The sequence below is a fragment of the Littorina saxatilis genome, linkage group LG6, assembly GCF_037325665.1.
Source record: "Littorina saxatilis isolate snail1 linkage group LG6, US_GU_Lsax_2.0, whole genome shotgun sequence".
NCBI classification, from domain to species: Eukaryota; Metazoa; Mollusca; class Gastropoda; order Littorinimorpha; family Littorinidae; genus Littorina; species Littorina saxatilis.
The window spans coordinates 25969801-25994761 of record NC_090250.1 but is presented as its reverse complement, the minus strand read 5'-3'; the positions used below and the strand labels follow the sequence as shown (position 1 = coordinate 25994761).

General features: G+C 41.5%; 1 protein-coding gene across 1 annotated transcript in view; it reads left to right on the top strand.

Annotated features, from left to right (window-relative positions):
* LOC138968857 (serine/threonine-protein phosphatase with EF-hands 1-like) overlaps positions 1-24961 on the top strand; it is a gene marked incomplete in the record, with an annotated part of 113924 nt that overhangs the window by 64055 nt on the left and 24908 nt on the right. Inside the window, 7 exon segments of the mRNA XM_070341523.1 lie at positions 7791-7899; positions 12193-12356; positions 13082-13243; positions 14222-14388; positions 15011-15047; positions 15441-15590; positions 16449-16541. Of these exon segments, the coding sequence (XP_070197624.1) occupies positions 7791-7899; positions 12193-12356; positions 13082-13243; positions 14222-14388; positions 15011-15047; positions 15441-15590; positions 16449-16541 (882 nt within the window).

The window sequence follows — 24961 nt, the reverse complement described above, 5'->3', positions numbered from 1 at the left end:
ATTTTTCATCATGTTGTGATTCCAAAAACATATAAATATGTTATATTCGGATTAAAAACAAGCTCTGAAAATTAAAAACATAAAAATTATGATTAAAATTAAATTTCTGAAATCGTTTTAAAAACTATTTCAGCTTATTCCTTGTCGGTTCCTGATTCCAAAAACATATAGATATGATATGGTTGGATTAAAAACACGCTCAGAAAGTTAAAACGAAGAGAGGTACAGTAAAGCGTGCTATGAAGCACAGCGCAACCGCTACCGCGCCAAACAGGCTCGTCACTTTCACTGCCTTTTGCACTAGCTGCGGACTACGTTCAGTTTCATTCTGTGAGTTCCACAGCTTGACTAAATGTAGTAATTTCGCCTTTCGCGACTTGTTTTATTCCTTGCCATAAAATAGTTTAGTCCCTCTTTAGGGCGAGGGCCAGATGCAAAAAAGCATATCTATGCTTATTCTTGTCACCCTCGAAAAATAAAGATTTGTCTCTCTCTCTCTCTCTCTCTCTCTCTCTCTCTCTCTCTCTCTCTCTCTCTCTCTCTCTCTCTCTCTCTCTCTCTCTCTCTCTCTCTCTCTCTCTCTCTCTCTCTCTCTCTCTCTCTCTCTCTCTCTCTCTCTCTCTCTCTCTCACTCACACATACACACACACATACACACACACACATATACACACACACATATACACACAAATAATGACACATACACACACACACACACACACACACACAGACACACACCCACACACATTGTCTGACGTTCGCAAACTCAAATAAACATCAACACAAGAAAGCACACAAATGTAATGAAGCTGACACAACCGCGGGCAAAACACAGCACTTCTCGACACAACAATAAAAGGAAGCCAAAAAGACGGCCAAGAAAACCTCACACTTCCAATAAACGAACCCGGACACGAACTCAAAATCTAAATTGAATGCTTCCATCTCACGGGGGATAACCGGTCAAATGCCGAACAGAAGCCGAATGCCGCTCATGACACGTGTGAAGGCAAGTTTTGTCTGTTTTCTAGGTATTGTTTGATTTATGTCGGGATTTAAGGTAAGCTACTGATTCAGCGATGACTAAATGTGTTTCTCGATGCATAAAAAGTCAGGGAGCGATTGATATTTGCCCGTAAATATCCTTCAAAGCTGAAAATGTCCGCGATCGAGCACCGGAAATGGCTGCTCGATGGGTTTTGCAAGTAGAAATGTGCTTTATTTCACCAAATCAGCTCGTATTTGGTATGGGTACGGGATTCTAGAGGACGAAGGAGTCATAAGAGGTGCAAAGAAGTGCTATTTGGGAGTAGAATAAATCTTCCGAGACAGTAGACAAGAGAAGGTCATATTTGAGAGAGGAGCGCGTAGGCCGATTGTCTTTCCGACAAGCGAATGATACAGCAGATTAATCATTCGTTTTGACCAGAAACCTAGTCTCTAGTTTTTATGAATGAGTTTTTTAATTAAAACAATCACGAGAATTCTCTCGCTTAGCCTAATGGCTGTTCGATGGGTTTCGCAAGTAGAAATGTGCTTTATTTCACCAAATCAGCTCGTATTTGACATCGGTTTGGTATATATATATATTTTTTTTCTAATCCTACCGCGAACTGGATAGCAGACGCGGCACGACTGTTGCACCACACTTTGAAGTAATCCCACACTTTGAAGTAAATTACTTCAAAGTGTGGGGATGTGCCCCACACTTTGAAGTAAACCCATTTTTTACTTCAAAGTGTGGGGGGATCTTCCCACACGTTGAAGTAAACTCAGTTTTTACTTCAAAGTGTGGGGGGATCTTCCCACACTTTGAAGTAACTTACTTCAAAGCGTGGGACTTTTGCATTGCCTGTTTGAGCCTGATGATTTTGTCAAAAAAATGGCAGTCTTTTGGATGAGTGAACAGAAAAAGTGAGCGAGCCAAGAAACATAGTGATGTTTGTTATCAGGCTTTAAAGGCATATGTACGCGCTCCCGTGTTTACAAAGTGTAGTTTGCCCATAATCGATGTCAAACGCACCATAAGACCATGTAATGACGATATGTCGCCATGCGCGGACCATATTCATGCATTACAGCTTGTTCAAGCCTCTGAAAAAGTGAGGATGTCAACAAAGACGCGGAGTTATTTCCCTTGCGTCAACGCTACCTCTGTTGGCAAATCTATAAATAGGACGATCTAGATCAAAATAAAAATTCAAATATCTCAACATTTAAGGGGTCCTAGACCACAATATCTTGCAGGGAACTTAATTTAGCATGTCTCCAGCTGTGGGTAAAGCAATTAGCGTGTATAGTCATCGAGTACATATGGCTTTAAGCAATGTCCCATTGTTGAGTGTGACGAAAACTCGTGGTGACGATTTTAAAACATGTTGGGTCACGCATGGTCCAATCTTACATGGTCCAACCTTACATGGTCCAACATTACATGGTCCAACCTTACATGGTCCAATCTTACATGGTCCATATATATTATTGGACCATGTAAGATTGGACCATGTAAGATTGGACCATGTAAGATTGGACCATGTAAGGTTGCACCATGTAAGGTTGGACCATGTAAGGTTGGACCATGTAATATTGGACCATGTAAGATTGGACCATGTAAGGTTGGACCATGTAAGATTGGACCATGTAAGGTTGGACATGGTAAGGTTAGACCATGTAAGGTTGGACCATGTAAGGTTGTCCATGTAAGGTTGGACCATGCAAGGTTGGACCATGCAAGGTTGGACCATGTAAGATTGGACCATGTAAGGTTGGACCATGTAAGATTGGACCATGTAAGATTGGACCATGCAAGGTTGGACCATGCAAGGTTGGACCATGTAAGATTGGACCATGTAAGGTTGGACCATGTAAGATTGGACCATGTAAGATTGGACCATGCACGATTGGACCATGTAAGGTTGGACCATGTAAGATTGGACCATGTAAGGTTGGACCATGTAAGGTTGGACCATGTAAGGTTGGACCATGCGTGACCCAACATGTTTTAAAATCGTCACCACGAGTTTTCGTCATACTCAACAATGGGACATTGCTTAAAGGCATATGTACGCGCTCCCGTGTTTACAAAGTGTAGTTTGCCCATAATCGATGTCAAACGCACCATAAGACCATATAATGACGATATGTCACCATGCGCGGACCATAATACATGCATTACAGCTTGTTCTAGCCTCTGAAAAAGTGAGGATGTCAACAAAGCCGCGGTGTTAGCTCCCTTGCATCAACGTTACATGTGTTGCCAAATCTATAAATAGGACGATCCAGATCAAAATGAAAATTAACATATCTCAACATTGAAGGGGTCCTAGACCACAATATTTTGCAGGGAACTTAATTTAGCATGTCTCCAGCTGTTGGTAAAGCAATTAGCGTGTATAGTCATCGAGTACATATGCCTTTAAAGCCTGATAACAAACATCCCTATGTTTCTTGGCTCGCTCACTTTTTCTGTTCACTCATCCAAAAGACTTTGCCATTTTTTTGGACAAAATCATCAGGCTCAAACAGGCGATGCAAAAGTCCCACGCTTTGAAGTAAGTTACTTCAAAGTGTGGGAAGATCCCCCCACACTTTGAAGTAAAAACTGAGTTTACTTCAAAGTGTGGGAAGATCCCCCCACACTTTGAAGTAAAAAATGGGTTTACTTCAAAGTGTGGGGCACATCCCCACACTTTGAAGTAATTTACTTCAAAGTGTGGGATTACTTCAATCAATCAATCAATGAGGCTTATATCGCGCATATTCCGTGGGTACAGTTCTAGGCGCTCTGCAGTGATGCCGTGTGAGATGAAATTGTATACGGCCAGTAATTGCAGCCATTTCGGCGCATATTTACCTTTCACGGCCTATTATTCCAAGTCACACGGGTATAGGTAGACAATTATTAACTGTGCCTAAGCAATTTTTGCCAGGAAAGACCCTTTTGTCAATCGTGGGATCTTTAACGTGCACACCCAATGTAGTGTACACGGGGGGAGGGTTCGGACACCGAAGAGAGTCTGCACACAAAGTTGACTCTGAAATAAATTTCCGCCGAACCTGGGATCGAACTCACGCTGACAGCGGCCAACTGAATACAAATCCAGCGCGCTACCAACTGAGCTATATCCCCTTCAAAGTGTGGTGCAACAGTCGTGCCGCGTCTGCTATCCAGTTCGCGGTAGGATTAGAAAATATATATATATATACCAAACCGATGTCAAATACGAGCTGATTTGGTGAAATAAAGCACATTTCTACTTGCGAAACCCATCGAACAGCCATTAGGCTAAGCGAGAGAGTTCTCGTGATTGTTTTAATTAAAAAACTCATTCATAAAAACTAGAGACTAGGTTTCTGGTCAAAACGAATGATTAATCTGCTGTATCATTCGCTTGTCGGAAAGACAATCGGCCTACGCGCTCCTCTCTCAAATATGACCTTCTCTTGTCTACTGTCTCGGAAGATTTATTCTACTCCCAAATAGCACTTCTTAGCACCTCTTATGACTCCTTCGTTCTCTAGAATCCCGTACCCACACCAAATACGAGCTGATTTGGTGAAATAAAGCACATTTCTACTTGCAAAACCCATCGAACAGCCATTTCCGGTGCTCGATCGCGGACATTTTCAGCTTTGAAGGATATTTACGGGCAAATATCAATCGCTCCCTGACTTTTTATGCATCGAGAAACAAATTTAGTCATCGCTGAATCAGTAGCTTACCTTAAATCCCGACATAAATCAAACAATACCTAGAAAACAGACAAAACTTGCCTTCACACGTGTCATGAGCGGCATTCGGCTTCTGTTCGGCATTTGACCGGTTATCCCCCGTGCATCTGTAAACTCACCTAAGTCTTCGGCGTTGGCCAGGGAACATTTTTTTCAGAGGTTCATTGGAACTCCAGTCACGTTCCGCGAAATTGCAGCAATTCTTCTAGCGATGAATACAGAGATTCTTTGATTCCTGCATCGGCCTTGTGCGATGAGTCTAGACGTGTTCGCGCTGTGGGTTACCCTGGGAGAGGTTACGCCGGTTGTGGAAGCTCGGGGTGTTGACGCATGACACCTGTTTCTGTCCCCAGCTCCTTGTTACGTCAATTTCTTTTTGATTTTTCTTTGACTTTTTTGTGTTGGTTTTGCCGAACAGTTGTTGGTGCCTTTTTCTAATCAGGCACATTTATTTTGACAAAACCATGCATGAAATCACTCGAATAAAATATTTGTTTGTTATCCCAGCGAAGCTGGAGGTATCCCACGAATGCTATACTTTAATCGACTTGAGAAATGTTCATGCCCATAATAGGCTACATGATAAAGTAGGATTCTTAGTGACCTAACTGGGGCTACAGTTGGGGATGGAAGTTTACCAAAAATTGGAAACATAGCCTACTAACTTAAATACGGTGGGTGCCGACCAATTCTTCGATTTTTGATCCATCGCCACTCAGGGCCGCTTTGTTGGGGTAGAATTTCCGAGAATACGGCAATATGCTCACGACGTCAAAGATGTTTTGCCGTCAATGCAGCGTGACGTCATCCTTTCTCTTACGACTTTCTTTCGCGCGCGTGGCGTTAGTGTGTTTGCATACATGCTTGTGTGCACAGTGTGTGTGTGTATGTGTGTGTGTGTGTGTGTGTGTGTGTGTGTGTGTGTGTGTGTGTGTGTGTGTGTATAAGAGAGAGAAATAGAAACGTTTTGTCACTTTGTTGGCATGAGTGGTGAGCGCACGCGCGCACGTGTGTATGTGTGTGTGTGTGTGTGTGTGTGTGTGTGTGTGTGAGCGTGTGTGTGTGTTTTTGTGTGAGCATGTGTGTGTGTGTGTTCATGTAAGAATGTATGTGTTTGACTATGTGGATGTGAGGTTGTGCTTTGTGTGCATGGATGTTGCGTGTGTGAGTGAGTGTGTGTGTGTGTGTGTATGTGTGTGTGTGTGTGTGTGTGTGTGTGTGTGTGTGTACGTTTTGTCACGTTTTGTCACTCGCTTTGTTGGCATGAGTGGTGGGCGCACGCGCGCACGTGTGTGTGTGTGTGTGTGTGTGTGTGTGTATAAGAGAGAGAAATAAAAACGTTTTGTCACTTTGTTGGCATGAGTGGTGAGCTCACGCGCGCACGTGTGTATGTGTGTGTGTGTGTGTGTGTGTGTGTGTGTGTGTGTGTGAGAGCGTGTGTTTGTGTGTGTGTTCATGTAAGAATGTATGTGTTTGACTATGTGGATGTGAGGTTGTGCTTTGTGTGCATGGATGTTGCGTGTGTGAGTGTGTGTGTGTGTGTGTGTGTGTGTGTGTGTGTGTGTGTGTGTGTGTGTGTGTGTGTGTGTGTGTGTGTGTGTGTGTACGTACGCACGCGGGGTCTCTATCACTTTGTCTTTCTCTTTGTATATGTGTGTCTAAAGTGCTCTCTCTCTTTCACTGCATCTCTCTCTCTCTCTCTCTCTCTCTCTCTCTCTCTCTCTCTCTCTCTCTCTCTCTCTCTCTCTCTCTCTCTCTCTCTCTCTCTCTCTCTCTGAGTCCCTGTTGCCTTTCTGAAAGGGGTGTGTGTGTGGGGGGGTGCCTGTGTGTGTGTTGTGTGTGTAGTTGCGCGTGTGTGTGTGTGTGTATTTGCGTGTCACGTTGAGTGTGTGTGTGTGTGTGTGTGTGTGTGTGTGAGAGAGAGAGACAGAGAGAGAGACAGACAGACAGAGAGCGAGAGAGAGACAGAGACAGAGAGAGACACACACACAGAGACTGATAGACACACAGAGAGAGACAGAGAGAGATAGGCGATTTGTCCTTCGCTGGGGGTATGCAGTGCCTTGGCATTGCACGTCTACTTAATTTTCAACATGTTTTGTCAACCACCACAAATCCGTTTTGTCTTCTACGTGAGATACGAGCATCCATCCACTTGGTCACAAGCCAAAAATCAACAGCCAGCCTACTAACCGGAGTGGGTTTTTTCGGAATTGATATTGCTGTTTGACACTGAAAACGATTTCAGCAAAAAGTTGTCTGTCGCTTGTGTACAGAAAGCAGCGAGGCTGTGTGTTCTGTACTTCTTCATTCAGACATGGGCTAAAACTCCCACGGTTTTTACGTGTATGACCGGTTTTACCCCACCATGCTTGGTATTTTCGTGTTTAGTGTTTCTATAAACCACCGAACTCTGACATGGATTTCATGCTATTTTCCGTCCGCACTTCCTCTTGTGCTTGCGTACACACACGGAGTGGGATAAGGCAATCGCAGGACTGACCTGGGAGATCGAAAAGATCTCCACCCTTAACCGGCTCCACTTGGCCATTTCGCCCGCCAACTGCTGTGTTTTCAAGTGGCAGAAGGCTGTTATCCCTTGTAGAGCCTGACAAGACCTGTGCTTGTTGACATGATGTTTTACACAGGTGTGAATGTATCTGTAACGTTACTTACAACAACTTTTAAATACATGTACCAAACAATTTAACTGCAGCATTGTCGTTTTTACCATGGTGTGTTTGTGCTTTACGTTATTCTGTTTCCGTTAAAGTTGTGTGAATGAATGATGGATTGACGTCGTTTTTAAAAATCTATACCAAGATTCCGCTGCATGGTAGGAAAGACGGCGTAACAAGATACTGGTACCAAGACTGACGTAGTGCGTCAACGGTCGAAGACTGTATAGGTTGCAAAGCCTGTATTTAGACGCAATAGTCGTTACGGTCGTTACATGAGAAGCTACCACCCACAGACTCGCGATTGCCTCAACATAATTTGCATGTAATGTTGGGAAGCAGATAAAGACTTGTGGGTGTGTCGTCTTTGTATGTTTGCAGCTGTACAACTTCTTCAACAGCATGATGTGCCAGTTCTCGGCGGACAACGAGAACCAGGGAAGGATCATCAAGGCCTTCAGCGAGGAACAGCAGCGGTCCCTATCCAGAGGTCAGTACATCGTCGTTTTCGCCTTGTTCTTCGTCTTCGTACACCTCTTTCATGCGCTCTGTCTTTTTTTTTCTTTCACCCCCTTTCATTCTCTATGTCTCTGTTTGTCTGTCTGTCTGTCTACCTGTCTATCTCATTCATCTGTTTGAAGTCGACGTCATTGTGTCTGATAACAGAAAGTGTGTATGTGTGTGTGTGCGTGCGCGCGCGTGTGTGTGTGTGTGTGTGTGTGTGTGTGTGTGTGTGTGTGTGTGGGGGTAGGTTGGTTGTGTGTGTGTGTGTGCGCGCGTGTGTGTGTGTGTGTGTGTGTGTGTGTGTGTGTGGGTAGGTTGGTGTGTGTGTGTGTGCTTGCGTGCGTGCTTGTGTGAATGCGTGTGTGTGTATGCGTGCGTTCGCGCGCGTGTGCGTGCTCGCGAGTGAGCGTGCGTCTCTCTCTCTCTCTCTCTCTCTCTCTCTCTCTCTCTCTCTCTCTCTCTCTCTCTCTCTCTCTCTCTCTCTCTCTCTCTCTCTCTCTCTCTCTCTCTGTTTCTATGTGTCACAGTGAAGGAATACCCAAACAACATGAAATATTTACCAGCACGCGCGCAACCCGTAAAAGCATGTTCGCGTACATGTCCATCCCCCGGACTATTAGTCTAATAACTGTACTTGTCATCATTTTCACGAGTTTTCATTCACAAGCACCTGGTAAATAAATCTCATGTTCCCCGGGGAATAAATCCCCGGTTACCATAGTTGCAGGAAGCCCTATTACATGGATAATCAAAAGCAAACCCAATAGAAACGCTCGAGGATTCTTCGGCTCTTTTCATTGGCGTTTCCCCAGACCCAAACAGACGACAAGACACTGCTTTGCAAAGTTCCAAAAACCAACTGGCAAACTGGCAAAAGTAAACAAAAAAACAAAACTACTTCAATAAATTCGTCACAAACAAATGAAACCTACCGATATGTCATGTCTTCTTACAAAGTCATGGAGTGCGTGTATCTTTGTGTGAGAAACACGAACGTCAAGTTCAAGTCAAACCAATTGACCCCTGAGCTGACACACACATTTTGACCCGTGCACAAGACGTTGTATCGATAAACGAAGCACAAATAAGAAATAATGATAAAAGCAAAGAAAATAGCAACAAGATATGCAAACATCTCACAAAGCCGAGCAAGCAGATTGACAGGTCTAATGAAAAACAAAGAGGTACTGAGTCGGAAACAAGATCGCGATTCTTTCCTTCGCTGCACGACGCAAATCTTCTGTGACCTTTGACTCAACGTAGCTTCCACATTCGATTACTAAGCTTAATACTCACAACTGAAAGCCGAGGGAGTGGAATACCGATATGAACAAACAGAACTGTGCATCCTCAAACCTGACATATTCATCCCAACATTTTATGAACTCTAAAATACAGAAAGTTGCTTTCACACGCCAGCTTTGATTGCCAGTGGTTATCCGCACGGAACTCGTGTGGTTATCAGCACGGAACCCGTGTTTCAAAGCATGGCTCCCTGTGTTGATTGTTATCTTATTTTCTCACTACCAAAATGATGACAAAAACGATGTTTGGTGGTTTGTTGTCAGACCAGCTTTTTTTGTCGGTCCTCGGGGGGCATATCGACTTTTGTTTCATATTTATTGACCGCGGCCTTCGGCCTTGGTCAATAAATATGAAACAAAAGACGATATGCTCCCCCTCGGACAACAAAAAAGCTGGTCAGTCAACAACCCATCAAACATCTTATAATGTCCATCCCCAGGACTATTAGTCTAATAACTGTACATGTCCATCCCCCAGACTATTAGTCTAATAACTGTCCGCGTCTCGCTCAGTCTCCTTGGACCCTATTATCAATAAGTGATGAGATGTCATTCGGTCAATCACAACTGTTGACGGGACACTGCCATTTTTCCTTCAAACGATGGAAATGCCAACGATGAATATTGATTCTCTCGGTTGCGTCACTGACTGGCAACGTTCGCGGTTGTCTCCCTTGTTAAATTGTGTTCGAAGTGCAGTCACGTTACGGACTATGTCTGGCGTATACATGTGAAAACTCCTCCTGCGTTGTGCAATATTTAGACGGGTCTAGGTTTCGGTATAGAAGCTGCGCTGTGGCATTTATCTGTGCCCTTTGATCAAACGCTAGGGATAGAGATGTAAGATTTAAAATAAATTTTTTAGCGTTTGGTTATTTGATATGACAGGTGCTAAAAGCTAGCTGATGGTCCTTTGAAACAGGACTCGATCTAACTTGCTTTGTCTATGTGTATGCCCACCTCTCTCTTCCTCTCTCTCTCTCTCTCTCTCTCTCTCTCTCTCTCTCTCTCTCTCTCTCTCTCTCTCTCTCTCTCTCTCTCTCTTTCTCTCTCTCGTACCAACAAACACACATACACACGCATGTTTTTAATTTTCTTATGACAGATATGTGCATATTTCAGCAAGGTGTTACCCATATTGATCACATTCGCCATTACAGCACAGCCCCAGGATGACAAGGTATATTATGGTTGAGCGTGTTAGCTTTGGAGAGTATGCCGTTCTTCTTCTTCTCTGCGCAAGAGTTCATTCTGTTTTGAGATTTGAATAGCATGATTACATAAATGCTATTTTTCATTTGAAGTGTTCATGATAATCCACGAATTCCAGAAAACCCTCGGTCTTGTTTGTATCTGTTGTTTGTTTGTTCGTTCATGGGCTGAAACTCCCACGGCTTTTACGTGTATGACCGTTTTTACCCCGCCATTTAGGCAGCCATACGCCGCTTTCGGCGGAGTATCTGTTGTAAAGGAGTAGCCTGAATAATCTTGCTTTTTGTGAGGCAAACTTTCAACTCTTCCACGTGTTTGAGACACACCCCTCGACTGGGGTATTCACTCTTTCACAACCAATACACACCGTACCTGACAAGCATTGTTGTGGGTTTTTGTTACATTTAGTCAAGTTTTGACTAAATGTTTTAACATAGAGGGGGGAATCGAGACGAGGGTCGTGGTGTATGTGTGTGTATGTGTGTGTGTGTCTGTGTGTGTGTGTGTGTGTGTGTGTGTGGTGTATGTGTGTGTATGTGTGTGTGTGTCTGTGTGTGTGTCACTGTAGAGCGATTCAGACTAAACTACTGGGCCGATCTTTATGAAATGAAATTTGACATGAGAGTTCCTGGGTTTGATATCCCCGGACGTTTTTTTCTTTTTTTCGATAAATACCTTTGATGACGTCATATCCGGCTTTTTTGTAAAAGTTGAGGCGGCACTGTCACACCCTCATTTTTCAATTAAATTGATTGAAATTTTGGCAAAGCAATCTTCGACAAAGGCCGGGGTTTGGTATTGCATTTCATCTTGTTTGGTCATTAAAAATCGGAAACTTCTAATTAAAATTATTTTTTTATTAAACGATCCAAAAACAATTTCATCTTATTCTTCGTCATTTTCTTATTCCAAAAACATATACATATGTTATATTTGGATTAAAAACAAGCTCTGAAAATTAAAAATATAAACATTATGATCAAAATTAAATTTCCGAAATCGTTTTAAAAACTATTTCATCTTATTCCTTGTCGGTTCCTGATTCCAAAAACATATAGATATGATATGTTTGGATTAAAAACACGCTCAGAAAGTTAAAACGAAGAGAGGTACAGTAAAGCACAGCGCAATCGCTACCGCGCCAAACAGGCTCGTCACTTTCACTGCCTTTTGCACTAGCGGCGGACTACGTTCAGTTTCATTCTGTGAGTTCCACAGCTTGACTAAATGTAGTAAATTCGCCTTACGCGACTTGTTTATATTTCATGCCTTCCCATTTTCCAGGGGGAAAAAATACAGTCGAACCTCTCAATACTGACCACACAGGAGACCGACAGAACGTAGTCGTTGCCAGAGAAGTGGTCTCTATGAAAAGGTTAATTATATTGAACACGAGCTCTTCGGGATCGCTCGGGGCGGTCGTTGTGGGCAAGTGGTCGTTATCGAGAGGTAGTCGCTATGGAAAGGTTAACTATTTTGAACAAGAGTTCTTCGGAATCCTTTGAGAGTTGGTCGCTATGGAAAGGTCAAATATATTGAACAAGAGCTCTTCGGACTCATTTCTTCTTCTGCGTTCGTGGACTAAATCTCCCACGATCTTTTGTGTGTATGGCCGTTTTTACCCTGCCATTCCGGCAGCCATACGCCGCTTTCGGAGGATTCTTCGGAATCGTTCGGGTGGTCGTAGTGGGTAGGTGGTCGTTATCAAGAGGTTCAAGTCGCCAAAGCAGGGTGGACTGTATGGTTACCCCAACACGTTGCAGGCACGATGATGTCCGACGAGCTGGAGAACGAGGACAAGATGTTGCTGGAGGAGACGGACCCTGAGGACATCACAGTGGAGGCCTCCTACAAGGGCCCCCACCTCACCTTCCCCATCACGCGCAGCCAGGTGCAAAACTTGGTGCAGGCCTTCAAATCCAAACAGGTAAGTTCGTCTTAGGTGTCTGCAAAGAAGGTGCTGGCAAAGAAAGAACCGCGCTCTATATAATTTGCTCGGAGTCGTTACAAGCAGTCCGTCCATCGGATACCTGAATGCAGACATTTGGGTCAAGAGTGTTTTAGACACAGTTGGACAAACACATAGACAAAGAACCAAAGACAGACGGACAGGCATACCATATATCTTCTGATTCCAACAAAAACCAGCATTATACGCTGAACAGGCTGCGCGCGAATCGAGGCTATTATAGCTAAAGGGGTGCAACTCGTGTTTTAGCGCAAGCCCAGGTGGAGAGGCAAATTGTCTCCCTTTCATACAGTGCAAAAGCAGCTGCCCCTCTGCACATTTAGGAACCTACTCTAACAAGATGGCGCGAGCTTCCATTCAAATTAGCTTAGGCAACGAAGGTTCGATGACGTCATCCAATAGTCACATCACAGAAGAAAATGTACACAGGGTGAACGTAGCCCATTTTGGCTCGACTTATTATGACCTAAATGCCCCTCTGCATGGGTAATTTTGTGTCTGCAGTTGCTGCACGTCAAGTACCCTCTCGTAAAAATGCAAGAGACGACAATCAATGGATCACGCTTAAACTTGCAACGAGCCTTTTCATTTGTATCTTCAAGTATAATTATCTGTTTGGGGGTAGTTGTAGTGTTTTTCATTCAAATACGTAAAAAGACCCCAAAATAATTTTGTGTCTGCAGTTGCTGCACGTCAAGTACCTGCTGCAGCTGCTGCACGAGGCCAGGCTGCAGCTGCGACAGTGCGGCAACATCAACCGCGCCACCACCGCCCTCAGCCATCAGATCACCATCTGTGGCGACCTCCACGGCAAGTTGGAGGACCTCTACATGATCTTCCACAAGGTGCGGACACGTTGACACCCTGTTTTAACGTAGACTGAAAATCGAGACGAGGGTGGTGGTGTGTGTGTGTGTGTGTGTGTGAGTGTGTGTGTGTATGTGTGTGTGTGTGTGTGTGTGTTTGTGTGTGTGTGTGTGTGTGTGTGTGTATGTGTGTGTGTGTGTGTGTGTGTGTGTGTGTGTGTGTGTATGTGTGTGTGTGTGTGTGTGTGTGTGTGTGTGTGTGTGTATGTGTGTGTGTGTGTGTGTGTATGTGTGTGTGTATGTGTGTGTGTGTCTGTGTGTCTGTGTGTGCGTGTGTCTGTGTGTGTCTGTGTATGTAGAGTGATTTAGAGAAAACCACTTGACCGATCTTCATAAAAATGTACATGAGAGTTCTTGCAAATGATATATCCCCAGACGTTGTTTTTTTTTCCATTTGTCGATACAATTTTGTCTTTGATGACGAAATATCCAACTTTTTGTGAAAATAAGTCGGTACTGTCACACCCTCATTTTTTTTTTTTATCAAACTGATTGACATTTTGGTCTGCATTTCAGTTTGGATGCCTACATTTTAGGCCCTAATTAATGAGATTGTTCATCAAAAATGTAACCCTCTAAATAATATTGAAATTTAATGAACAGATTAAAAAATTATTGCATTTTTTTCTTCTATCATTCACTGGCTTTTAAAGTATATGATTTCATGTCTCGCCTAGACCAGCTCGATCCGTCTCAGCCTTCGGGTTTCGGCTCACCAAGCCTTACCAAGTCCTGATGATGGCTGATCCCGGGTTTTCAGAGTTGATTTTTTTCAGGCCGTCAGATTTACGAAAAATGTTTATATCGCTTTACGCGACGTGTTTTTTTGTTATATGCTCGATGTTTTGATTTGAAATCAACGTTTTAAAGTGAGAAAGCAGCACGAATTTCCAAGAGGGTTACCTCACAGGACTATATGAAATCGATATATCCTTATCCTTATCCTAAAACGTGCAGAACGGTCTTCCATCCGTAGACAACCCTTATGTGTTCAACGGTGACTTCGTGGACAGGGGAGCTCACTCTGTGGAGGTGGCAGCTCTATTGTTTGCCTGTTTCTTGTCTTCTCCTAACGAGGTCTACCTCAACAGAGGCAATCACGAGGACCATTTGATGAATATCAGGTCAGTCTTCTTGATAACGCAATAGACGAATTCCGAAAATAACTCTGTCGGGTTTGTATTGGTTGTGAAAGAGTGAATGCCCTTGCTTTTTACTCAGACAAACATTGGAGCAGCCAATCACTAGCGAGGGGTGTGTCGGAAACACGTGGACAGGAGCCCTTTTTTTGTGAAGTTATTTGTCAGAGAAAAGGCAAGGGCATTCACTCTTTCACAACCCATATTTATAGATGTATTTCCGAAAATCGTCTCTTGGATAACTACATCAATGAACCTGGGTAAGAAATAATAATTAGGGGAAAACATTTTTTTTTTAAATGCAGTTAGCACTCCATTTAACGACCCTCCTTTATGCCACCCAATGTTCAAGGGTAACGTTTGCTAAGTCTTTAAATGCAGGATCCGCTGTGTTTCACATGATTTTTCTTGAGACAGTAGTCTTCCGCTGTGACTGAGAATTGTTCTGAGAATAGTACAGTCGCGTGTTGTCGTTATTCTGTTTTGATTAAAGCAGATGGTGTGTTTGTAAAAAGTACACAAATAATGTGCACCAGGAGCTGCGAGCAAAGATAACTTAATTGTGAGTGTGTCTGTTTATCAAGAATTGCGTTTGTTTTCTTTTCAGATATGGGTTCATCAGAGAAATAATGAAAAAATATAAGGTAAGTGTGCGGTTTTTATTTAGTTGTTTCTTTCATGCTAGACTGCTAGCCTTGCACCAGATTACGACAAAGTAGACTATTACTTCAAGCAAAAAGGAAACAAAATAACAGATGGCTGGATCTGTTTTATGATACTTCTGTTTTTACTTTGATTGCCGGGATGAAATTATGTGTAATGTATAAATGGATACAAATAAATGTGGGGGACAAACACAAAAGTCTTCGTTTTCTTCAGTGTAAATCTTGTATTCATTGGTTTGTTGACGGTTTAGCTTGCTGTGCACAGATTTGGTCGATCATTCTTTTGTTATATCTTGAGAGAAAAAAACACCTTACTAAGCCATGTGCTACAAATGATTGTTTTGATATCTTACTTTGAGATGTAATGTGCAGGACAAAGCGACGAAAGTGGTCCGACTCTTTGAAGATGTGTTCAGCTGGTTACCAGTAGCAACGGTTGTCAACGAACGAGTTCTGGTACTTCATGGCGGCGTCTCGGAGCACGTTGATCTCAACTTCCTTCAGAACATCGATAGGCACAAGGTGACTGACTTTGTTGAATTCACACATATGCACGAACACGGGTGTGCACGGAAACGTGCGTGCGCACGCACACACGAGCGCACGCGTGTACGAGTTATGGGCAGAATATACCCGCGCAGTTTCAGCGGCACCGACGACGCACTGCCTATTATTTATGCCGCGATAGGGATTATGACGAGTAGGCTACTTGGCCTGTTTTCCTTTCATGCAACGTGTAGCGGGCTGGGATCATCTGCAGTGCGTCGTCGGTCCTGCTGAAGTTACATAGATGAGCGGAGCCCCTTTTCTTTGTTGACTGCGGTGTTTCAAATCATCGACAGACAGTCGAGATGCTAAATTTACATGCAGGCACGCAAAGTCGTATGCAGGTAAGCACGCGTGCGCAAACATACGCGCGCATGCAAGCACAGTACAGACACAGCCACAGCCACACGCACACACATTCACACATATTTAATAACGAACGTTTATACTGCCTTCAATATTTTCAATGGATTTCAAAGTCATTATTTGTTTCGTGCTTGTAACTGGTAAAATGCCAGTTTGAAGAAGCGCCTCACTTAAATGGAATACTCAAATGTTTACTTCTATTTGTCCTGTGAGTGTGTTTGTGTGTGTGTGTGGGTGTGAGTGGGTGGGTGTGTGTGTGTGTGTGGGTGGGTGGGTGTGGGTGTGGATGCGTGCGTGCGTTTGCATGTAGGCTATGTGTGTTTGTTACCCTTTCATTACGTACGTCAGTCCAAGAAGGAAAATCATCACCATTCAAGACAAAATTACAAGAAAATGTTTTATTCTGTCGAAAATAAATGTGTCTCTAGCCGTTTGTTGTATTTTTTTAATCTTTTTTGTTTACACCAGTTTGCCTCTGTCCTTCGACCGCCGGGTGCGTCCAAGCTGTCCAACATAGACATACATCAGCTGGACGACACGGAGCTACAGGAGTGGAAACAGGTGTGTGTGTGTGTATGTGTGTATGTGCGTGTGTGTGTGTGTGTGTGTGTGTGTGTGTGTGTGTGTGTGTGTGTGTCCAAGCTGTCCAACATAGACATACATCAGCTGGATGACACGGAGCTGCAGGAGTGGAAACAGGTGTGTGAACACTTTACCTTTCACTTCAATATGGGGTGTGGAGTGGCTGTTGAGAGGGCGGTGGTGGAAATGCATTGGAAAAGCAAAGGAGAAGGAATGTTTGTGAGTGTTGGGGAGGGTTGTATGTGTGTGTGTGTCTGTCTGTCTGTCTGTCTGTCTGTCTGTCTGTTTTTATATTTAGTCAAGTTTTGACTAAATATTTTAACATCGAGGGGGAATCGAAACGAGGGTCGTGGTGTATGTGTGTCTGTCTGTCTGTGCGTGTGTGTGTGTGTGTGTGTGTGTGTGTGTGTAGAGCGATTCAGACTAAACTACTGGACCGATCTTTATGAAATTTGACATGAGAGTTCCTGGGTATGAAATCCCCGAACGTTTTTTTCATTTTTTTGATAAATGTCTTTGATGACGTCATATCCGGCTTTTCGTGAAAGTTGAGGCGGCACTGTCACGCCCTCATTTTTCAACCAAATTGGTTGAAATTTTGGTCAAGTAATCTTCGACGAAGCCCGGACTTCGGTATTGCATTTCAGCTTGGTGGCTTAAAAATTAATTAATGACTTTGGTCATTAAAAATCTGAAAATTGTAAAAAAAATATAAAAATTTATAAAACGATCCAAATTTACGTTTATCTTATTCTCCATTATTTGCTGATTCCAAAAACATATAAATATGTTATATTCGGATTAAAAACAAGCTCTGAAAATTAAATATATAAAAATTATTATCAAAATTAAATTTTCCAAATCAATTTTGAAACTTTCATCTTATTCCTTGTCGGTTCCTGATTCCAAAAACATATAGATATGATATGTTTGGATTAAAAACACGCTCAGAAAGTTAAAACGAAGAGAGGTACAGAAAAGCGTGCTATGCAGCATAGCGTAACCACTACCCCGCTCTTCTTGTCAATTTCACTGCCTATGCCGTGAGCGGTGGACCACGAGTATACGGTCTTGCTGCGTTGCATTGCGTTCAGTTTCATTCTGTGAGTTCGACAGCTACTTGACTAAATATTGTATTTTCGCCTTACGCGACTTGTTTTATATTGCATTAAATGTCATTTTTTGGTCAAAATTACAAATAACATTTCTGTATCGATCCTTTTAAATGACAATTCAAATTATTTTAAACGATTGAACGCAGACAGACAATGACTCTTTTGTAGTATCGGCCAGCCACTAAATATGAGTTTTATTCTGCCTCCGCCGCCACATTGCTCAAAGAAGGGAAATGCAATGTTCAATCGATATGGTTCCGGGTAGCTTAGTTGATAGAGCACTGGACTAAGGTCGCAGGTTCGAATCTTGGCAGGGACGGACACGGGTCAACTTAAAGTGTAACTAAACAAGCAAAAAGGAAAAACATCGTTCAGCAACCTTTACACTTTGATATGAAGAAGGGCCTCATATACTGTCGAACTGCGAAAAAAAAAAAAAAATTTCTCTCACTCGGACACTGTTTGACGGACATGTGAAGTGCGCCCCAGGAACGACAATCTTCTTAGTTTACCTGATTAATGCCCTTAATTTTTGGTTCTGGTACTTTCAGTTCCGGCTGTTGTCATTAATCTACCAAAATAAAAGATCAAACGGAGTTTTCGATTTTTATTTCATGGTTCAGAAAAATATTGCTTATTTTCTGAAGTCAACCGTTTTAGCGAATCTTTCTTTGATTCTTAAAAGTCATTTCAGATTTTTGAAAAATAGTTAACGGTTAGTAATTACCAATATATCGTAAACAAACATATCGATAGGTTTTGGTAAGAAGACACAAGTGCGATGAATGTGGTACCAGTATTTTTGTGGTAAGTAAGGATGCATTTCTTTGCTGTAAGCACATTTACAATGCACATTTAATCTGTTTAGCAACATAAACGAAAGCATGGTACAGTGCCGCTTGTTTGTGGTCTATCTTTTCGCGGCAGATGCGTAACAATTAGGGTCTCAGTTGGAAAAAGCTGCTCGGAACCAGAGCAGATTTGGCTTGGGTTCTTTGAGTGTGAATGATCGACGAGTGGCTTGACATTTTTAACGAATCATTACTGTAGCCTACTTGAAACCATCATCTGTTTCTGAATTTGTCATCAGTTATGATTGAGCAGTCTCATAGGAATCGTCCATAAAATGTTAAACCGAAAAAGGGCAGACGATTCTGAATCACACAGGCTGCTGTACAAAATCAGATCTAAAACGATATTTTGAACTGCGACGTCTGCGTAAATGCCCTGTAACAAAATACCTTGTCCTGGTCATGTGTATACACATCAGCTTCTATTGGGAAGATCAGTATTTTATATTAATCACAAATACAAGATTAGAAAAAGTTCTGAAGATCGCCTTTGATTTCAGTTTCAGCGGCAAACTAGCAGATCTGTCCAAACCGGCATCGTTTCATGGTTGAAACTTCAATAATCCCAAATAGATCTGAGTGGGGGTAAGTTTTATAGTATTTCAATTTTTTACGGCAGTTTTATTTAAAGATAGTGTAGTGGATGTCTCTGGTGAAGACTACAGTTATATGAATTTTTTGTTGTAATATTAAAATGATTGTTCTTTATTTACACAATTGAATAATTTGTATTTATTTGTTTGCAGATGACGGCATACTGAGTGCTCCAAGAACATACGCCTGCTGGCATTTTGTGTCTTTTCTGAAGACGTCGAGGCAAGCAGAAGTCACGGTCCTGGCCACACACACACAATGACATGAACAAGAAATGATATTTTTTCATGGACATATCCAGTATTAAAACTTTATTACCATGCAAACGCAACGATTAGAATTTAGAGACGGTCATCGGTCACACACACACACACACACACACACACACACACACACACACACACACACACACACACACACACACACTGGGCGGATCCGGAGGGGGGTTCCGGGGTTTCCGGACCACTTAGGAGCCGGCCTTTGTATTCTAAGTGACGATTTTGGAAAGAAGTTGGCTAATTAGTTTGCTCAGGTTGCGCCAGATCGATCAATTGTCCTTGTTGTGATTCAAATTTTTCTTCTTAATATATTTACTTTTTTGGAAGGTGTATTAGGGGATGTTTCTTGGCTCAGATTGATCCATTTTCCTTGTTTTTATCAACATTTGTCGGACCCCCCCCCCCCCCCCCCCCCCCCCCCCCAGGAGGTTGAACGCTTCGTGTCTTCAACTAAACGCTTCGCGTCGTCAAATTGTCCCTAAAAGATATTTGGAAACTCCCCCTTAAAAATGATGTGATCCGCCCCTAAACACACACAAACACACACAAATAGAGAAGTAATAAATGGATACAGTTTTTGAGTCACTTGAGAAAAAGTGACTCTATGTAATCGGTCAGTGTTAGTCTGTCCGGCCGGCCGTCCGTAGACACCACCTTAACGTTGGACTTTTCTCGGAAACTATCAAAGCGATCGGGCTCATATTTTGTTTAGTCGTGACCTCCAATGACCTCTACACTTTAACGATGGTTTCGTTGACCTTTGACCTTTTTCAAGGTCACAGGTCAGCGTCAAAGGAAAAATTAGACATTTTATATCTTTGACAAAGTTCATCGGATGTGATTGAAACTTTGTAGGATTATTCTTTACATCAAAGTATTTACATCTGTAGCCTTTTACGAACGTTATCAGAAAAACAAGGGAGATAACTAGCCTTTTCTGTTCGGCAACACACAACTTAACGTTGGGCTTTTCTCGGAAACTATAAAAGTGACCGGGCTCAAATTTTATGTGAACGTGACTCATTGTGTTGTGAATAGCAATTTCTTCCTGTCCATCTGATGCCTCATATAATATTCAGAACTGCGAAAGTGACTCGATCGAGCGTTTGCTCTTCTTGTTCTTTATTTAAATTACAATCAGATGTTGTCGTAGAACAGGCACTGTAAACAAAACCTAGCATGATATACCACTTGTGTGATGTTTCGGTCAATATCTTTATTTTCCTTTCAGAAATACATTGGCGTTTTGAATGTCAAGGGAAGTGATACAAATGCTGCATCGGGCAATCAAGAACGCGAAGGCAAACAAGGTAAATACCTACTTCTGACATTAGTTTACTTATTAACTCTTTCTATACTGGCCATTATCTCCCCAGTCTCTCCCCAGAAACTGGCCATTTGCATGGGTTTGCAAAAAAATTCTCAAAAATAAACAAAACAAGATGCAGCCTTCAAACTCATAGGTTTTATTGTGAATATATTGCTATTAGAACATATGCCAAAGTTTGGTTTCATTGTTGTGAAAAAAATAAAAATATGATGTCCAGAATTTATGGGTATATTTTACGCAATACGAAAAAGGGGGTATGTATTTTGACTTAGAAGCATTTTTTCTTATGAAGGCTCTGTTTGCAACAAAACTGTTTCTGTTTACTTGTATGAAGATTGTGCTAACACAAAAACATAACAAATACCAACTGATTTTCCATTTGGTGGTCATGTAAGCATTGTGAACATGTCCGAAAAATCTGATCACACACCATGTGGTCGACATGCAGACCTGAACGGCCAGTGTATGGTGGCAGAGTTGGAAAATAGGAAAAGTCTTGATGCCAATCCTTCATCAAAAACCGAAGAAAATCGTCATTGTAATAAGTTTGCTTTATTCTAAATCAAACGACTAGGATAGATGACAGACACAACGACAAACACATTCAATTCTATGTAAAACATACACAATGCGCACGTTAACAAGCTGGCCATAACAATGTGCCCATCGTGCATGAAGTGTGGCTTTGGTCGGATCAGTAGCCGTGCTTTGTCTGCGATGCTAAACATGAAATTTTGTTAAAGCGACGATTTAGCAATGTTGTTGTTGCTGCTGCTGCTGTCTGTTCTTGTCACGACATCTCGCCATATAACAGTTTTTTCCCTCCTGATTCTGAGAAGAAGCTGTTTAATTGTGATATCAGGCCTAGGAACCCCTGATTTTCACTTGGAGCATTCTCAAAGAAACTTAGCGTATGTTAAGAAAAATGAGTGTACTCCACACTTTGTCTTTTGTTGTTCGTTGTCGTTGCATGTCTACCGTTCCACAGCCACCTACTATAAGTGCAACGTATTTCCACAAAAGACTGCTTGCAGAGAATCATGTGATGCCAATGACAGGTAAGGACATGTGGTAATACATACTACGTTTTGGAACCAGGGAAAATGCAGCACAAATTATTTATCAACCAAATTGATTGACTTGTGCACCATGACAAAGTTTTCTTTGATCCATAAAAGGTCTTTTGCCAGAAAAATTGCTCTGAACATCAAGTACCCTGCAAGTTGTCACACATTTACATTATTGAAATAAAAAGAAAACACACCAGTAACCAGGTTAGGTACGTTAATATCTATAATCAATATCTCGGCACGTTACTGCCTTCTTCGGGATGGTAAGCTGAACATTATTGAACAAAATAATCGGTTTAGATTGTATACTTTGATTCCTGAACGAAGAAGCAGAGGTACTGCATACAACTAGGACTGTAATATCAGCTTTTGCCTGAAACACACACACATACACTTATAAAATTAATGCAATGTCATTGTATGAAGCCAGAACAATCACTAACTTACATAGTTGGTCACACAATTACCCATCACTGAACAATAAATCGAAGTCGGGTGGATTCAATGACTAAAGCAGTAAAGGCTTTGAAAAAACCCTCATCACAAAACATCCCCCCCCCCCCCCCCCAAAAAAAAAGAAAGAAATGAAATAAAACAGGTTGTGTATATAGCGCAGTAAACACCATGCAGGTACAAGCGAAGATTTGACAGAGATTATCCTTGTTTTATATAGCACACATTTTCTAGTTTTAATCTCTCTCTCTCTCTCTCTCTCTCTCTCTCTCTCTCTCTCTCTCTCTCTCTCTCTCTCTCTCTCTCTCTCTCTCTCTCTCTCTCTCTCTCTCTCTCTCTCTCTCTCTGGAAAGTAATTTATTGACCGGTGGGTTATTTGCGTTTGTATACACATTGGTGATTCGTAAACTATGTTGAAAGAGATTGTCAAACAATATTATATGGGGTGTCTTAAAAAAAATGTATATCAACAAAATCTGTCATTATTATCAGGCACACGGTTTTAACAAAGCTATGTCACGGAATGCAACATAAGTGGCTTAAAAAGTCGTGTTTTTGTGTGTGCAGGATATTCGCTAGGACAGGACCTCAAGCTGAACCAGCACAACAGCGATGCATTCTTCCATGGCTTCCACAAAAGTCTTTCACCTATAGCGGGCATTGCATACAGATAGTCCTTTTTAAAAATTCTTTAGACCAATTATCCCTCTGTTCCCATGTTAAAAATGGAATAATTGTGGACAAATGCGAGGACGTTAGCTTTTTTTATTTTATTTTTTTATCATTTTACTTATCATTAAAACTTTTTTAGATTTCGATTCGTAAACCATTTACAGTAATCCTTTGTTTTTTTAACTTTGTTCCTCTTACCACAGTCACTTCGTTGTTTAGATTTATCATTAAATTTGTTACCATTATGCAGGAAAAATGTAGAATAAAACCAGGAGAGCTTTCGGTAGAAGATATTTCCTGTGTCAAATGTTAATGCTTATTCTGATTGATGGGTGCTCCAAACTAAGTTATTTTGACTGCCTTATTCGAATTCATTTCCAAGACAGGGCTGAGAAGTCGAGAAGCTTAGGAGTATCGTAAAAATTGTCTGGGTGTTTATGCAAAACTTTTGAATATATGTCAGATTTTACTTTAGAGATTTTAAATACTGTTAACTGACAGAAATGCTATAACTTCTACACCAATTGACTGGATAACTTCATATTCAGCATACTTAAACTTGATTTTATGCATGTGCAGTTCACAAAGTGGCAAATTTGTAGGTTAAATTATCTAACTTTTGCATCACCAATGACACCAACGCTTTCGTGTCTGAGGATTGCCCTGAACCTAGCTGTAACTGCTTGCTTTCTTCAGGTCATCGATAGCCTGGGGGTTGAAGGGAATGTTTTTACATACTCAGACATTCAAAATAATCAAAAAGGTAAAAGCCTGAAGGGTTTAAATTAGGTAAAAATGGCTACCGCTCAATGTCAAAACTCGTTCTGTTTAGTCGACCCCTGAAATTGGAGAAAAAAATTAAAATTGCACAAAAGTTAGACCATTCAATTTACAAACTTGCCACTTACTGGAAAGGCAGAACATAAACTGAAGTTAATGAATACCATATATAAAATAATTGGTTCAACAGATGCAGAAGTAATTTGCACGGTTGTGGGTGTCCTTTTTAGGGGGGTCAACCCTGTAGAAGAGACGATTTTCTTTAATTATCAATCCGTAATATATTGTTTGTTATGCATACAAGATTAACATTGACAAATACTTCAAGACTCCTCATTGATCTTAAGAAATGTTGTGGTTTTTTTTGTTACTGACTGATTCACTTTCTATTCGCTTTACTCTACATAAGTCACGACAAGAAAAGCAAGGGAGGTAATTTCTTCGGAAGAGGTAATTCTCTCCCCTCAGAACGATTGTTGTAGTTTGTTTGATTTTGTTCCCTTCTAATAAGTATTATTTAAAATAGATCTTTACATCTTGATGTGAAAGGCGCAGTACCCCCCTACCCCCAGGATGTTAAATTCTAGGTTGTGTCCATGTAAAATCCTGATCCTAGTCAAGATCCGAGTTGGTTTTTCATGCAACTGTGCCTCTTCATGCCACTCAATTAGACATACTATGCAATCCATAATTGCACGAAACTAAGTACAGGAAATACGTTGTTGTCGTGTTTTTAATATTACATAATGAAATAAAAAATGTCACAACTGGTTTCGTGTTGGGCTTTCTCTCTCTGTCTGAATCTCATAATTACTTCCTTCTGAGGCCTGAAATGTGTTGCAGGCATTGTTCAGCTTACATTTATTGTTACAATTTTTGTGGATATGTTATTAAGTGTGTCTGTGTTTCTATCATTCGTTATCAGTGTGGTTAAAAAAAAAATGAAAAAAACGTTCGGGGATTTCATACCCAGGAACTCTCATGTCAAATTTCATAAAGATCGGTTCAGTAGTTTAGTCTGAATCGCTCTACACACACACACACACACACACGCACAGACACACATACACCACGACCCTCGTTTCGATTCCCCCTCGATGTTAAAATATTTAGTCAAAACTTGACTAAATATAAAAAGCACACGTCAAAAGTAATTTACCCTTCATCATTATCAAAACATGCAGATACAGGTAATACATATTTGTGATACTTTAAACAAATACAATGTTTGTTTGTTGCGTCTTTTCTTTTTTTCA